Source organism: Scyliorhinus torazame, chromosome 10 (genome assembly GCF_047496885.1).
Source record: "Scyliorhinus torazame isolate Kashiwa2021f chromosome 10, sScyTor2.1, whole genome shotgun sequence".
In the NCBI taxonomy this organism is placed as follows: domain Eukaryota; kingdom Metazoa; phylum Chordata; class Chondrichthyes; order Carcharhiniformes; family Scyliorhinidae; genus Scyliorhinus; species Scyliorhinus torazame.
In genome coordinates, this window is record NC_092716.1 from 144,408,263 (window position 1) to 144,425,848 (window position 17,586).

Here is a 17,586-nt window from a genome sequence, read left to right on the forward strand (position 1 = left end):
TACATTCTATCCTTTCGTATAGTCTGATACCCTTGGATATTTAACTCCCAGTCGTGACCATCTTTTAACCATGTTTCAGTAATGGCCACTAAATCATAGTCATTCACGATGATTTGCGCCATCAACTCATTTACCTTATTTCGTATACTACGAGCATTCAGGTAAAGTACACTTAAGCTGTTTTTTATGTCTTTGTTATGAATCCTAACACCTTGATCAGTAACTTTTCGCAATTTCTTTTTCCTCTTACCCTTTCTCCTAATTTTCCTTGTCTTTGAACCCATATCTCTACATAATAACCTGTTACGTAACCTGCTGCTTTGATCTCCATTAACCATTATACTGTCCATAGCTTTACACTTCCCTTCCCCCCAACTTGCTAGTTTAAAGTCCTTGTGCCCAACCTATTTATCATATTCGCTAGAACACTGGTCCCAGGATGGTTCAGGTGAAGACCCTCCCAACGGTACAGGTCCCTTCTGCCCCAGTACTGATGCCAATGCCCCATGAAATGGAATCCCTCTTTCCCCGCACCACTCCTTTAGCCACGTGTTAACTTCCCTAATTTTCTCAACCCTATGCCAATTGGTACGTGGCTCGGGTCGTAATCCAGAGATTATAACCCTGGAGGACCTGTTCTTTAATTTAGTCCCTAGTGTTTGATAATCCCCAAACAGGTCCTCTTTCCTAGTCTTACCTATGTTGTTAGTCCCAACGTGGACCACAACAACTGGATCCTCCCCCTCCCTCTCCAAAATCCTTTCAAGCCGATCAGAGATGTCCCTCACCCTGGCACCGGGCAGGCAACATACCATGCGGGACTCTCGATCTGGCTTACAAAGGATGCCATCAATCCCCCTAATTATAGAATCCCCTACAACTACCACTTGTCTTTTTGCTCCCCCCTCTTGAATGGCTTCCTGTACCACGGTGCAGTGGTCAGTCAACGCATCCTCCCTACAGCCCTCTTCCTCATCCACACAGGGAGCAAGTACCTCATACCTGTTGGACAAGGTCAAGGGCTGAGGCTCCTCAGCTCCTAAACTCAGGATTCCCCCTACCTGCCTCCCTTGCAGTCACACCACTCTGTCCCTGACCACTGTCCGAATTAACAGTACTTATTCTACCGGGTGTGACTGCCTCCTGAAACAAAGCGTCCAGGTAATTTTCCCCCTCCCTGATGTGCCGCAGTGTGTGCAGCTCGGTCTCCAGCTCATCAATTCTGAGCCGAAGTTCCTCGAGCAGCCAACACTTGGTCTCAATGGGATCCACCAGTTCCATCATCATACAGCAACAGCACATCACCTGTCCAGCCATATTAAATTAGTTAATTAATTAAAAAAATATTTTTTTTTTGTATAACCTCAAGGATAAACCCGAACACCAACAAAACACAGCCCTCTCTCGCCACTCACCCGAACTCAGTCACTCACCTAAACTCAGGTGCACTCTGTTCCAATCAGCACTCCGTGACTAAAGGCACTCCAGCCACACCTTTTGTGCACTCACCTCTCCCAGCACTGTTCCGGCTCTCTCCTCCCGCGCTTTTTAAATCTCCCGGCTCTCTCTTCCCGCGCTGTTTTCGCTGTCCCGGCTCTCTCTCCTCTCGCGCTGTTTTCGCTGTCCCGGCTCTCTCCTCCCGCGCTTTTAAATCTCCCGGCTCTCTCCTCCCGCGCTCTTTTCGCTGTCCCGGCTCTCTCCTCCCGCGCGGTTTGATGCCTAATTGGATGCTCTGCCCCCCGAAAATGGCGTGAGTGCATTGCTCGCCGCACGGGCTAAAAGTACAGTAGACATATTATTAGCGGGCCGGGATATCCGCGATTCACCGCCTCCGATGGGCCGATTTCCGACGGCATCTTTCACTTGTAGTTATAAAAATCGTGAACCTGGCGTCCTGGGTGCTAAGCGAGAGAGAGGAAGTAGGGAATGGCGTTCAGTGACTGCGGGCTGCTGGCCCGGATACCGGTCGTGCTAGCTGCGGCGGGGGAGGGTGCCCAGCCAGGGCCAGGGCAGGGGTGAGGGAGGAGGGTGGGCCGAGCAGCTGGGGTGCCCCCTTATGGGGCTGGGGCGGTTCCCAGCCACCAACCACCATTAGAGGCCACCTTGGTGACCACCCAACCTGGACCCTGGTTCTACACAGCAACACTGGTCATATGGGTGTGCCCCACCCCCCTCGGTCCCGAGCACCCCGCCCAACTGGCAGCCACCCACTGGGGGACCACCCAGGGTCACATGCAAAGCAGACCCCAGTTTAGGCAGTGCCAGCCAAAGGTGACCCTGGCAGCAGGGGTGGGCGCCAGGACCGGGGGTACCGACGGGGCTGGATACCGACAGGGCAGGCATGCGTGGGTGGGGCCCGCAGTGCCAACCGGGGTCGTTCCAGTCGACGTGTGGGGACCTGTCCGGGATTTCACAGACCTCGGTGCACAGGGGCATCCGTGCCGTCATTAATGCCCCATATGTACAGGCGGACCAGTACATTGTGTTCCATGTGGACCGGGCCCACCAGGATGCCTGGACACCAGGGTTTGCTGCCGTCGCTGGGATGCCCCGAGTCCAGGGAGTGGTCGATGGGATGCATGTCGCCCTACAGCCATTTGCAGCAAACAGGCCACTCTACACTAACAGAAAGGGGTTCCACTCCATGAACGTCCAGCTGGTCTGTGACCAACAGCTGCGCGTCATGCATGTCTGCACACGATACCTGGGCAGCGTACATGACTCATTCATCTTGGCACAATCGGTGATCTCCGACATGATTGAGGGCCCCCCCCCCCCCCCCCCCCCCCCCCCGACTGCAGGGCTGGCTGCTGGGCGACAAGGGATTACCCGCTTCGGTCGTGGCTGATGATGCCTATCTGGAGGCCACTGACCGTCACGGAGACCCGAAACAATCACATCCTTACAGCGACCAGGGGTGTGGTCGAGAGGTGCTTCGGCATCCTAAAGATGCGCTTCAGTTGCCTGGACCGTTCTGGGGGGCCCTCCAGTATGAGGCTGGGAGGATCTGCCGCATCGTGGTGACCTGCTGCGTCCTCCACAACATCGCACAGCAGAGAGGCAATGTGCTGGAGGAGGATGTGGAGGAAGGGCAGACCTCGTTCGACGAGGAAGATGCAGGATCCACACCCCGTCACCTCCCACACCACCAAACTGCCCGCATGCACACCCCCTCCATGACACATACCTTTTCACAGGGGCTTTTCAGAGTAACTTCATTGAAGCCTACTTGTGACAATAAGCGATTATTATATTATTATTACCTGCAGCGCGATGACCTGGGGGCACTGGGTTGGCAGTGACAGCGATTCTGGTCCATGGATGGAGGATGATGACAACCCGCTCTGCAATCAGCTCCGGTGCTCCACATCATATGACAATATCTGACACATATGCCCACAGTAGCAGCTTCCACCTGGGTGATCCCTGCATGCGAGCTGGCCAGTCCATCACACGGTCCTGTCGGCTCTTTGGGGTGGGCATGCTGGGGACGGTCGGGGCAGGGGGTGGGAGAACGGTCCACCCACGGGGCCTACACTGGTCCCCCACCCCATACTCCCCCAGGCCAGCACGGACCAGCCTACTCCCACACTCATCAGACAGAGCACCGAGGCAGGTTTCAACCATGTTAACAGATGTTTATTGTGGAGAAATATATACAGTCTGTGCCCTAGCCCCTATAACTAGCCCCGTGCCAACTTAACTGGTGACTAACTTTCTGGCCTTACTATCTGGACTAGCACTACATCTAGGTGGCTCCCCAGACGGCACAGCAGGAGTGGCGGTGGCCTGCTGTGAATCCGGCCCTGCGACAAAGGTCCCCGTTGGCGCATGTCTCGTGGGGCAACCTGGCGGGATGGACCCGGCCACTACTTGGGCCTCCTGGGTGGCGTGGTACCGCCCTGCTCTGCCCGTTGCCCACCAGATGCACCAGGATTAGGAGGGGGAGGGGTCCAAGGTGCTGCACTATACCACCACCACCCCTATGGGGGTCACCGGCACGGGCCCCATCACCTCCTCCTCCCTCGGAGCCCAACGGCTCCCGGCTACTCCATGGGACGGGGGTGCGAGCCTGGATGCGATGTGTGGTGTGCACTAGATAGTGCCCAACCGAGGTGATAGTCTCTGAGATAGAATCATAGAATTTCATAGAATTTACAGTGCAGAAGATAGTGCAGGGTTTGCAGACAGCTATGATGGAAAGTCAGTGTCATCCTCCGACCTGAGCTACGGGGTGTCCTGAGTCTCGGGCGGAGGGCTGGTGTTCAGGCTGCTCTTCCCGTCAGTGCTCGGCTGTCCGAGAGGCACCGGCTCTGACACTGACTGGGGGCTCCGGATGGACCAACCCCAACTCCAGCAGGTCCTTTAAGATACAAGATGACATCTATCGTTAGACAGCGGCTGGGGGGGGGTGGGGGGGGGGGGGGCGCGGGAGTAAGGGTGAAGAGGGTGAGGGGGTTGAGGGTATGGGGTGAAGGGGGTGGGGTGAGGAGGGAGTGTCCACACATGTGTCATGGGGATCCGCAACTAAGCAGGGCCTCATTTGCTCGCCCGCCATCAACATCCATTCAGCCCTTTCCTCCGGGCTGCCGAACATGTCCAGTGCCCTATGCTCGGCACGTTGAGGGGCGCAGGTCTGGTGGTCCCCCTCCGGTCTTCTCCCTCTCCCGGCAATTGCGCGCGGCCTTCTTCTGGAGGGGGGTCAATCACAAACAACAACTGTTAGACGGTCCGACACATGGAGCCCAGGGGTTGGGTAGGTGATGGCATCAGTGACCAGGGCACCCAGCCATTGCGGCTGGCATGGGTGCTGGCATATGGGGCAGTGTGGGCGTCCGGCCGCCCGCGGGGGGAAGGGTCGGATTACGGGTGTGTGGGGAGGGGGGGGATTGGTGCCAGGGCACAGCGCTGCCTACTCACCCTGGCCGCCCTGACAAAGTTGTGCAATTTCTTCCTGCACTGCATGCTAGTCCGAGCGACGTTGCCCATGGTGCTGACCGCTTCTGCCACCTGTGCCCAGGCACAGTGAACAGCGGAGCCTGGCGGCCTTCCTCCTGGGCCAGGGCACAGGATAATCCTTCTCTCCTCCACGGCGTCCAAGTGGGTGTCCAGCTCAGTGTCCAACTTTCCGGCCACCTTGTTGACTGAGATGGTGTGTGTGGAGGGGGATGGATCGTTTAAGTGCAACTGCGGTGTGTGAGCCTCATGTGCGCCAATCACGGACACGGCGAATCCGGCGCCGTTTTGCATGGAACCGGTTGCATTCCACGTGGCAATGGTGCTAGCCCATTTAGAGTTGCTGAATCGGTGCACTTGTTGCACAGTTTTTTCTGTCGCAAAACACCACTGTTCCCAGGCCGGCGCCAGCACTTAGTCTCAGACAGGGAGAATCCAGTCCCTTGTTCCTGTGGTTTCTGGAGTCAAACTGAAAACTCTTTCAGACTCTGAAAAACATTCCACTGGGACAGGATCCAATCAGCACCTGCTACTGGACAAAATATGACCTTTTGGCCAATTCACTGGCCACCAGCCAATCAATCAAACCGAGTCCCACCCCATTTCTCTCTCTGGTGCCAAAATGTGTGAACCTCCTGTTCAAACCAGCAGAAACTAGCAGAGTGTTCTTCCCTGTAATTTCTGACTTCCTCATTCTCTCTGCTTGACTTAAAGATACATGCCAATCAATCACCCATGGATCTGTCATGTGAGTGCCGCTTTAAGAAAGGTTTTTGTCTTATCAGTGATGCCATTTTTGTGGGTGGAGCTGAGCTGTGGTTGTGAGTTTTCTGGTTTCGCTTTCACATTTGGCTGCTGTAGACACAAATAGAGAACAGAAGTTTTTTTGACCTGCCTCTCCATCTTCATTTTAAAACTGCTTAGTAACTTAAAAGAGATAATTGCTTTCTGGAAGGAATTCAAATCTGCTATTTGAAAAGGTGAACAAAATATCAGTAACAACAGTTTATACAAGTGAGAATGCTGTGTGCTGGGCCACGCCGTTGAAAAGGTGTTTGTGGTATTACTTGGATTTGGTATTGAATTGGAACAGTTGAGGGGGAATTCATGAAGGGTTATACACAGATTGCTGTGGCTTGGCCTGCACAGTAGCACAAGTGGATAGCACTGTGGCTTCACAGAGCCAGGGTCCAAGGTTCAATTCCCCGCTGGGTCGCTGATTGTGCGGAATCTGCACGTTCTCCTCGTGTCTGCATGGGTTTCCTCCGGGTGCTCCGGTTTCCTCCTGTAGTCCAAAGACGTGCAGGTTAGGTGGATTGGCCATGATAAATTGCCTTCTTGACCAAAAGGTTAGGAGGGGTTATTGGGTTACGGGGATAGGGTGGAAGTGAGGGCTTAAGTGGGTCACTGCAGACTCAATGGGCCGAGTGGCCTCCTTCTGCACTGTATATTCTATGTTCTATGTGGGGTCTTTGTGTTTTTAATTGATAAAAATTCTTGCTATGTGTGTGTTTATACAAATGTTAACTAAATTCTTAGAGTAACGCTTGTTTTTTTTTATTAAAAGCACCTAAGAAGACCATTGAATAACACCTGAAAAGCAGGCTCTTGTGCTCATCCTCACCAAATTCAACAAAAAGTTACATGTCAGGTGAACTCCATAATATACTTTGGAGTTTCTTAAACCCTGGCCCATAAGAAAATTGGGGGCACATCCGGGATAAAAGTCTATCTTTCGTGATTGGGTTGGCTTAGTGAACTTAAATACACTGAGGGGTGAGCATATTTGTGTTTGCTTTTCAGGTGTTGTATTCAAGTTTAAATAGTGAGTGTGTTGTGGACAATGCCTCTTTCAGAGGTCAGAAGTTTTTCGGGGTGGAGAAGGTCACGCGCAGTGCCTTACAAATGGAGACTAAAAAAAGGCTTTTAGATTTGGCAAAAACATTGCAGTTAACATTGCCTGACAAAATACGAAAAGAGGCAATTGTGGCAAGAGCTGAGCATTTAAAATTGCCTGAGACACAGTCAGAATCATTAGAAATGGCAAGAATTCAATTATAGATCAAGCAGCTTGAACATGAAAAAGAATTAAAGCAACTTGAATACGAAATGAGGGAAAAAGAAAGAATAGCCTTGCAGAATACAATGAGAGAGAAAGGGAGGTACAGATCAGAGAAAAAGAAAAAGAGAGGAAAAGGAAAAAGAGAGAAATTTTGAACTTCAGAAACTGAATGTCATTTACAATTGGCGGAGGTAAAGAGAAAAGTACATTCTGAGGATAGTGATGAGGACAGTGAGCAAGAGCGTCATAGTCGAAGGCTTGGTGGGGATCTATTTAAATATGTCCATGCATTGCCAAGGTTTGATGAGAAGGAGGTAGAAACTTTTTTCATTTCATTTGAGAAGGTAGCGAAACAAATGAAATGGCCACAGGACATGTGAGTATTACTGATTCAAACAAAGTTGGTAGGTAGAGCTAGTGAAGTGTTTGCATCACTATCAGAGGAGATATCTGGGATGTATGAGGAGGAGAAAAAATCCATCTTAGGTGCATATGAACTAGTGCCTGAAGACTACAGACAAAGGTTTAGAAATTTAAGGAAAGAATCTGGTCAAACATAGATGGAGTTTGAAAAGATCAAACAGAGTAATTTTGATAGGTGGATAAGGGCTTTGAAAATAGACCAAATATATCAAGGTCTTAGAGAAATTATAATTTTGGAGGATTTAAAAATTCAATTCTTGATGTCGTGAGAACTTATATGGAAGAGCAGAGGGTTAAAACTGCGAGATTAGCAGCAGATATGGCAGATGATAATGAATTAGTTCACAAAAAAAAAGTTTGGTTTCCGACATCAGTTTCAGCCTGAGGGATAGAAACTGGGGAAAACAGAAATACTCAAGTGGTAAATGTAAAGGGTATCTAATGAGTGATAATAAGGATATGTACCTCAGATTAAAAAGGAAATCCAGGAGGGTGGAAGAGAAATGATAAGTTTCAGATGTTTTACTGTAATAAACTAGGCCATGTAAAGTCAGTGTTGGGGGTTGAAGAAAAGCACTGGGAAGGCTGATGTGGTAAAACAGGATAAGCCAGTGGGGTTTGTTAAAGTGGTAAAGGAAAGCCCAATTGAAGCGAAGGAGATGCAAAAGAAAGTACAGCCTGATAAGAAGGTGCCGGATTTCTTTCAAGAATTTACTTGTGTGGGTAAAGTTTACTCATGTGTACCAGGAGGAGTAGGTAATGTCAATATTTTAAGAGATACAGGAGCTAGACAATCTTTGATGGTAAGAGATGAGGAGTTATATAGTTTGGAAGGAATATTGCCAGACGAGGTGGTAATATGTGAAATTCAGGATGAGAAGAGTAGTTTTCCATTATATAAGGTGAGGTTGGAGAGTCCAATGAAGAGTGGTGAAGTGGTAGTAGGAGTAATAGAGAAATTATCTTGTCCAGGAATATAGTTTATTTTGGGTAATGATATAGCTGGATCGCAGGTGGGAGTGATGCCTACTGTGGTTGATAAGCCAGTGGAAAATCAAACAACTGAATTGTTGAAGGACGAATATCCTAATATTTTTCCTGATTGTGTAGTAACAAGGTCGTAGTCACAGGTTATAACAAGAGGAGAAATCAAAGAGTGAAGATAAAGTTGAAGTTGAATTACCAGAAACGATTTTTGATCAGATGGTGGGAAAAGAACAAGAACGGGTGGAGGATGAGGCGGATATTCTTTGTTCAAGAAAGTTGGTGAAGTTACAACAGACAGATATAGAAATAAAATGAATGTATAAGAAAGCATACACGGAAGTGGAATCTGAGTGTATACCAGAATGTTATTACCTTAAAAATTATGTCTTAATGAGGAAATGGAGACCTTTACATCTGCAGGCGGATGTAAAGTGGGTGGAAGTTCATCAATTGGTATTGCTGGTAGGGGATAGAAAGGAGGTGTTGCGAGTAGCACATGAGGTACCTGTAGGAGGTCATTTGGTAGTCAGGAAAACTCAAGCTAAATTACAAAAACATGTTTAGTGGCCTGGACAACATAAAGATGTAGTTAAATTTTGTCGATCATGTCACACATGTCAAATGATAGGGAAACCTTTGGGCAGCACGGTGGCGCAGTGGGTTAGCCCTGTTGCTTCACGGCGCCAAGGTCCCAGGTTCAATCCTGGCTCTGGGTCACTGTACGTGTGGCGTTTGCACATTCTCTCCTTGTTTGCGTGGGTTTTGCCCACAACCAAAAAGATGTGCGGGGTAGGTGGCTTGGCCACGCTAAATTGCCCCTTAATTAGAAAAAATAAATTGGGTACTCTAAATTTAAAACAAAAATGATAGGGAAACCTCAAGACGTGATAAAACCAGCACCCTTAATACCATTCCAGCATTTGAGGAACCTTTTACAAGGGTTTTAATTGATTGCGTAGAACGTTTCCTAAAACAAAAATTGAGAATCAATATCTTTTGAGTATAATAGAGGTGTTTACGAGATTTATAGAGGCCATTCCAGGTCGCAATATTACAGCTAAAAAGATTTGGAGTTACTTAAATTATTTACCAGATATGAAGTACCCACAGAAATACAATTGGATCAAGGATCAAATTTTACCTCCAGGTTATTCAAGGAGGTTATGGATAGCTTAGCAGTAAAACAATTAAAATCAACTGCATACCATCCAGAATCGCAGGGAGCGTTAGAACGGTGGCAGCAGATGTTAATAACAATGTTGAGGGCTTATGGTCAAGATTATCCAGAGGATTGGGATAAAAGAATTCCATTCATACTGTTTGCAATTAGGGATGCACCTAATGAGTCAACCAAATTCAGTCCTCTTGAACTAATTTTTGGTCATGAGGTAAGCGGACCACTTAAACTGATTAAGGAGAAATTGGTGAGTGCGCAGTCTAAAATTACATTATTGGATTACGTGTCAAATTTTAGGGAACGATTAAATAGAGCAGGTGAATTGGCTAGACAACATTTAAAAGTTGCACAGCGTGTGATGAAACAGGTAGCGGACAAGAAAGCAAAGGTTTGTAGTTTTGCCAGTGGAGATAAAGTTTTAGTATTGTTACCAGTGGTAGGTGAACCTTTAAAAGTGAGGTTTTATGGACCTTATCAGATTGAAAGGAAATTGAGTGAGGTGAATTATTTGGTAAGAATGCCAGATAGAAGGAAAACTCACCGAATGTGTCATGTTAATATGCTTAAAAGCTATTTTGAAAGGGAAGGAGAGAAAAGGAGGAGGTTTTAGTGATTCTAACTCAAAGTGAAGAACCGAATCCAGATGACTCTGAATTTGACATCCCTCAAATTAAATTGGATACCGAGGATGTTCTTAAAAATTGGAATAAATTGTTGAGTTACCTTCCAGAGAAAAAACAAACTGACCTGAAAGAGTTATTAATATCACATGGGCAAATTTGTGGAAATACATTGGGAAGTACTAAAATGGCTATACATGATGTAGATGTGGGAAATGCTGTTCCAATTAAACAACATCCTTATCGACTTAACCTTCTAAAATTATCACATGTACAAAAAGAAATTGAACGTATGCTTAAAAATGGCACAATTGAAGTGGGTTGTAACCAATGGAGCTCACCCATGGCGATGGTACCGATACCAGACAGTACGATTGTGTGCGGACTATAGAAAGGTCAATGCAATTACAAGAACAGACTCTTAAACTATCCCACGGCTGGAGGACTGCATTGAGAAGGTGGGACAATCAGTTTTATCTCTAAACTGGATTTACTTAAAGGTTACTGGCAGGTACCTTTATCCAAAAGGGTGAAGGAGATTTCAGCTTTTGTGACTCCAAATGTTATAGACCAATTCAAAGTTTGCATGAAAAGCCCCAGCCACATTTCAATGGTTAACTAACAAAGTTATTTCAGGATTACTCAATTGTGCGGTATACATAAGACGATTTGGTGATTTTTAGTCAGACATGGAAAGAACACTTGAAGCATCTGATGGAGTTATTCGATCGACTCCAGGAGGTGGGTTTGGTGGTAAACCTCGCCAAAAGTGAGTTTGGAAAAGCCCAAGTCACGTTCTTTGGCCATACAATTGAACATTGAAATGGTCCCACGGGACGTGAAAACAAACGTTATTGGGGCGTTTCCAATACCCTCGACACAAAGGGAAATAATGAGATTCCTTGGCATGAGTGGTTTTTACAGTAAATTTATGCCGAATTATAGCATCGTGATTGCTCCACTGACAGACTTGCTGAAGAAGTGCAGCAAATTTCAGTGGGCGGCGGAGTGTCAACAGGCATTTGAAGGCCTGAAGGCTGTATTAACCACTGCTCCTGTGTTGGCCACCCCAAATTACACAAAACCATTCAAGGTGGCTACCGATGCAAGTGATGTGGATGTAGGTGCTGTGGTTTTGCAAGAGGATGGCGAAGGAATAGAGCGGACCATTGGGATTTTTCCAAAAAATGTAATGATCACCAGAGGAAGTATTCAACAATTGAAAAGGAGACTTTGAGTTGGTGCTGGCTTTGCAACATTTTAACATTTATGTTACCAGCAATTCGTCTGAAACAATTATATATACTGATCATAATCCATTGAGGTTTTTGGAGAGATTCAGGAATAAAAATGCCAGATTGTTTACATGGAGTTTATTATTACAGCCATTTAATTTAAAACTTATACATGCGGCAGGATGAGAAAATGTGATAGCCGATGCTTTGTCATGAATGTGATGAAGAGAAGCATGGTGGAAGAAGAACTAAAATGGACTGTATTATTTGAAATGTTTATCTGGTTTTTTTTTGTTTGAAAAATGTATGTTTATTGTCAATCATTATTAATGGGCAAGTGAAAAGGTGAAAAATGAAACCATCTTTGAAGTTGATGGTTTACTTTTTCTCTTGATGGAGGTGTCATGGGACTATCCCTTTCAGAAAGGTTTTTATCTTATCACATGGTTTTAGTGATGTTATTTGTGTGGGTGGAGCTGAGCTGCGGTTGTGAGTTTTTTGGTTTCGCTTTCACATTTGGCTGCTATGGACTCAGGTTTTTTTGGCCTGCCTCTCTATTTTCACTTTAAAAGCTGTTCCAGATTGCTTGGTAACTTAAAATAGATAATTGCTTTCTGGAAGGAATTCAAATCTGCTGTTTGAAAAGGGGAATAAAGTATCAGTAACAACAGTCTTATACAAGTGAGAATGGCGTGTGCTGGGCCACGCCGTTGAAAAGGAGTTTCTGGTTTTACTTGGATTTTGTTATTGAATTGGAACAGTTAAGGGGGAATTCATGAAGGGTTATACATAGATTACTGTAGCTGTGTGGAGTCTTTATGTTCGTAATTGATAAAAGCTCTTGCTGTGTGTGTGTTTATATAAATTTTAACTAAATTCTTCGAATAAAGCTTGTTTTTTTGATTAAAAGCACCAAGAAGTCAGTTGAATAAGACCTGAAAGGCAGGCTCTTGTGCTCATCCTAGCGAAATTCACGAACGTTATTGATCAGGTGAACTCCATAATATACTTTGGAGTTTTTTTAAACACTGGCCCATAACAGATCAAAAATGATAATGGCAAAATACAAGAAAGGAGAAATAAGGGATTAAAAAGGAAGGACACTTACAATATCCAAATAAAACTTCAAGAGGAGAGACTTTTGGGTGACCCAGAGCAGCAGATATAAACAGTGCACAACCAGTAGAAGCAGAGATTTTCATGATATCTGGTTAGCAAATACCAGAAGAGAAAACAAAACACTCAAAAATCATGTTATAGTCAGCACAGGGTAAGAAAAACTAAGAGAATTGTTTTGATTATTGGTTCTGGTTTTTTTTATATTTAGAGTACCCAATTATGTTTTTCCAATTAAGGGGCAATTTAGCTTGGCCAATCCACCTAACCTGCACATCTTTGGGTTGTGGAGATGAAACCCACGCGGACTCGGGGAGAATGTGCAAACTCCACACGGACAATGACCCCGGGGTGGGAAATTGTTTCGTATTTTAAGTGGTTTGTGGAAGTATTGAGTTCATTAATTACCGTTTATTTCGTGGTTAGTTTTTTAAAAATTGGTTTGAGTTTAATTGTTGGCTAAATAGTTAAAACAGCATTAAAACAAAAAGAAAAGTAACTGCTAGCTAACATGGCAACAAAGATTAAACCTATTGCATGAATACCCTGAATCGCCAGGCAGGAATGTTCCCTTCCAGACGGGGAACACTTCATCAGTCAAGGGCATTCAGCCTCTGATCTTCGGGTAAGCGTTCTCCAAGGCGGCCTTCAGGACGCGCGACAACACAGAATCGCCGAGCAGAAACTTATAGCCAAGTTCCGCCTCAAGTATGGCCTCAACCAGGACCTTGTATTCATGTTGCATTACATTCACCCCTCCCACCCACCCCACCATCTGGCCTGGGTTTGTGAAATCCTACCAACTGTCCTGGCTTGAGACAATCCGCACCTCTTTAACCTGTGATTATCCCTCTCTCCAGTTGCTCCATCTGGACCTGTAAAGACTTAATTACCTGCAAAGGCTCGCATTCAAAGTATCGTCTTGCATCATTGACTTAGTCTATTTATATATGTTTCTGAAACCCACCTCTTCATTCACCTGAGGAAGAAGCTGTGCTCCGAAAGCTAGTGATTCAAAACAAACCTGTTGGACTTTAACCTGGTGTTGTAAGACTTCTTTCTGTGCTCACCCCAGTCCAACACCGGCATCTCCACACCCTGAATCTGTTTCATTAATGTCCTTCAGGGAAGGAAATCTGCCTCTTTACCCAGTCTAGTTAGTCATGACTCAACAACCATAGCTCAAACAACCCTCAGAAATGGTCTATGAAATCAGGCAGTTGTATCAAACTGCTACAAAAAACGTGAGATAAGGAAAAGCTCAGATGGGCTGCCCAACCTCGACCCAGGCACTGAAAACAACAAAGGATCACAAACATTTGCAGACTTGTGGTAAAATTATGAGAACTGTCCCACAGATTACAAGCCTGACATAATCAAACTCACACAATCATACCGTGAAACCAATACCACATCCCCTTTCGTCATCATCCTTGGGTATATCTTGTCTCATTGGCTGGACAAATCTACTAAGGTGGCAGCACAATGGTATAAATTTGGGAGGGAGGAGCCTTGGGAGTCATAGAATTTACAGTGCAGGAGGCCATTTGGCCCATCACGTCTGTACCGGTCCTTGCAAAGAGCACCCTAATTAAGACCACACCTCCACCCTAGCCCCGTAACCCAGTAACCCCACCTAACCATTTTTGGACACTCAGGGGCAATTTTTTATGGCCAATCCACCTAACCTGCACATCCTCAATATTGACTCAGGATTCCAAGAATTCTGATTGTTTCCAAGTTCCACAGTAGCTTCAACCCTCTCTATCTCTGAAGTATTATCCAATCCAACAAACATTCTCTGTGCTCCTCAATCCTGTCATTTTGTCTATCCGTGTTTGTACTGTTCCTAAGCCCAGATCATTAACATCAATACATGATGATCTGCACTTAGGAACTGATGGCACAATATCAAATTTTGCTGATTACACTAAATTGAGGGGTATAGCAAGTTAGGATTGCAAAACACTGCATGGACATATATTGGCAGAAACAGTTCAATGCAGAATACAACTGATTTTCCTCTATGAGCTAGGCTCAGGTGATTCTTTATGCCAAGTGGAGTAGGAGGAAATTCCACATATAACTTCTACTAATTTTTATTTTCCAGAACATTGTTCTGATTTTGTTTTGTTTCTTATGGAGTTACCACATACCTTGTGCGCCCAAGGTGCCCTGATCATCCACTTGCAGTTGATGAAACTAGGATACACGTCTGGATAATTTGGAGAGGTGAAACTTCCATCACTTTTGGTGAGTAAGTTTCCACACACCTCTAAAACAAATCAAACCAAAACATATAAAAGTAATAGCTTTGTGTTACAAATATGAAAGAATTATCTATCATTTAAAGTCTGTTAATCTGTTAATTGCACATTTTTCACATATCGCTTCACCTAACTGGCAGAGCAGCAGGTTCAGCTGAGATCAGTTTATTCATTCTTTTGTATATAAAATGAGAAGCAATAAGCCAATGAATGCATTTCTTTGATAAAGTAATGAAACAAACAACTAATAAAATTCTAAATTATTTGGAAAAATGTTGCCATAAGAATTTGCAATCGTACACAGGAAAATCTAATAACCTATGATAATCTAATAATCTGTGATAATCAGAGCCCAGGAAAATCCTAGACTTAGTTAATGGAAAAAAGGTTCATATGAATTAGCCAACAATTACAGCGAGAGTGAATTGAGTAGAAACAAAATAGGCATGGATGTAACTTTGGTGGAAGGTTACAAGGTGTTAAATTAATTGTGCAGAAGGCCGAACTGTCAAAAGATTTGAAAATATATATAGAGAAATTAATCAACACCTGAAAAAGGTCCCAAGGATCGCAATATGTGATGAACAAGTGTCCATTAATTTTGTTGAGACACACAGTAAATTGGTCCTGTTTGTTACTCTGCAAGACTGTCACATGCAGTGAATAATCTGCACTATTTATTGGCCATACATATCAATAGGGAATTGGAAATTGTAAGTGGTTGGCCTTACTTAAAGCCTATTTGCATCTGTTGAAGGGGAAGGTATTATGGCTTCAAGGAGTTATATGAATTTTGAGCTTTTGAGGGTATTTTGAGTAATCAGGTATTGCAACATCAGCATCCTTGAAAGAGCTAAGGGCACCAGCATCGAAGCAATGATAAGCTGAAACTAACTCTGCTGGTCGGCCACATACTTAGGATGCCAGAGTCTCAATTGCCAAAGCAATCTCCTTTACCCAGCTCAAGGGAAATTCCCGAACAAGAGGAGGACAAAGAAATACTTCAGACACACTGAAGGCATATCTCAAGAAATACAACATAGACGTCAACGTCTGGGAGACCCTTGCTCAGAAGAGATCTACTCCTCATTGAAGGGACACAACGCTTCGTGAATACTCAACTCTAAGATCTGGCAAAGGAGCCTGAGAAAGGAATACCAGCGACCTCCAGTCCAAGGACAAATCCCACCTCCCGGAAATACCTGCCAAGTGTACGGTCGGATGTGCGGCTCTAGGATTGGGCTCATCGGCCACGCAAGGACCTGTAAAACCCGTGACCAGTGACAAGGAGTTTCTTAGGTGGACAATCATACTCGGTAGTGAGTGATCACTGAAGAAGAAGAGAAAAAGATTGCAAGAGTTAAATGATCCTCAGTTAATTGTTACAATGGCTGCTCTGCCAAATCCACAGCTTTTGGAATTTTAGGATTATATACAATCACGGATGTCCTTGTTATAGCAAAACCCAATTATAATTGTGAGAAGAGGAAAAAGAAACAGGCTAAGTATTGAAAGTGCCTCTTTTGAAATGCAAGGTTCCCAATTTGTAAGCTACCTTGTTCCTCAGTTTAATGACTAGTATTTGGTTGCATGCAACCTGCGCTGCTGGTAGGATTGAATGCTCAACAAAGCGCCTAACAGCATGCAAGGCTAGCAAGTGCTACATCTAGCCTCCAACTCGTAAAGACAGTCTTCACCTCTCAAAGGGGAGCTGCACTGATCGATGGGAAGCTGGTGTTGTCAGTCTGAGCTGGTTGATAGAGGAAGCTAAGCAAATGGAACAACAGGCAAGATAGAAGACTCCCAGATTCAGTCGCACAGTTGGTAGCACTATTGCTTCACAGCGCCAGGGACCCGGGTTCGATTCCCGGCTTGGGTCACTGTCTGTGCGGACGGTCTGCACGTTCTCCCCGTGTCTGCATGGTTTCCACTGGGTCGTCCGGTTTCCTCCCGCAAGTCCCGAAAGACATGCTGGTAGGTCATTTGAACAGCCTGAATTCTCCCTCTGTGTACCCGAACAGTCCGGAATGTTACGGCTAGGGGCTTTTCACAGTAACTTCATTGCAGTGTTAATGTAAGCCTACTGTGACAATAAAGATTATTATTATTAATAGATTATTATTAAAAAGATTTACAGATGGAGTGCTGGAGGCCTTAGTGATGAGGTCAACAGGAAAGAGGCTGTTTCCATTCTCTCAATGCACATCCTGTTAAGAGATTATGAATAGATAGCCAGGGAGGTCAATTTATAGAATATGGTCTGGAGAACATCAGAAAAATGTCTGGAAAAGTTCAACAACCACACCAGGTGATCAAGATCAGTGAATGCATTTTCATACGATACCCCATACCCACCAACTCTCATGCTGCTCTATGCACCACAGTTCCATCATCATAGAATTTACAGTGCAGAAGGAGGCCATTCGGCCCATCAAGCCTGCACCGGCTCTTGGAAAGAGCACCTTACCCAAGGTCAACACCGCCACCCTATCACCACAACCCAGTAACCTCACCCAACACTAAGGGCAATTTTGGACACTAAGGTCAATTTATCATGGCCAATCCACCTAACCTGCACATCTTTGGACTGTGGGAGGAAACCGGAGCACCCGGAGGAAACCCACGCACACACGGGGAGGATGTGCAGACTCCGCACAGACAGTGACCCAAGCCGGAATCGAACCTGGGACCCTGGAGCTGTGAAGCAATTGTGCTATCCACAAGGCTACCGTGCTGCCCCTCA

General features: G+C 45.5%; 1 protein-coding gene across 3 annotated transcripts in view; it reads right to left on the reverse strand.

Annotated features, from left to right (window-relative positions):
* The window catches only part of LOC140430959 (embryonic protein UVS.2-like), a 258,091-nt gene that overhangs the window by 89,143 nt on the left and 151,362 nt on the right, over window positions 1-17,586 (reverse strand). For all 3 annotated transcript variants that reach the window (XM_072518802.1, XM_072518800.1, XM_072518801.1), the window contains one exon: window positions 14,733-14,851. In XM_072518802.1, coding sequence (XP_072374903.1) covers window positions 14,733-14,851 — 119 coding nt within the window. The remainder of the gene's footprint in view (window positions 1-14,732; window positions 14,852-17,586) is intronic.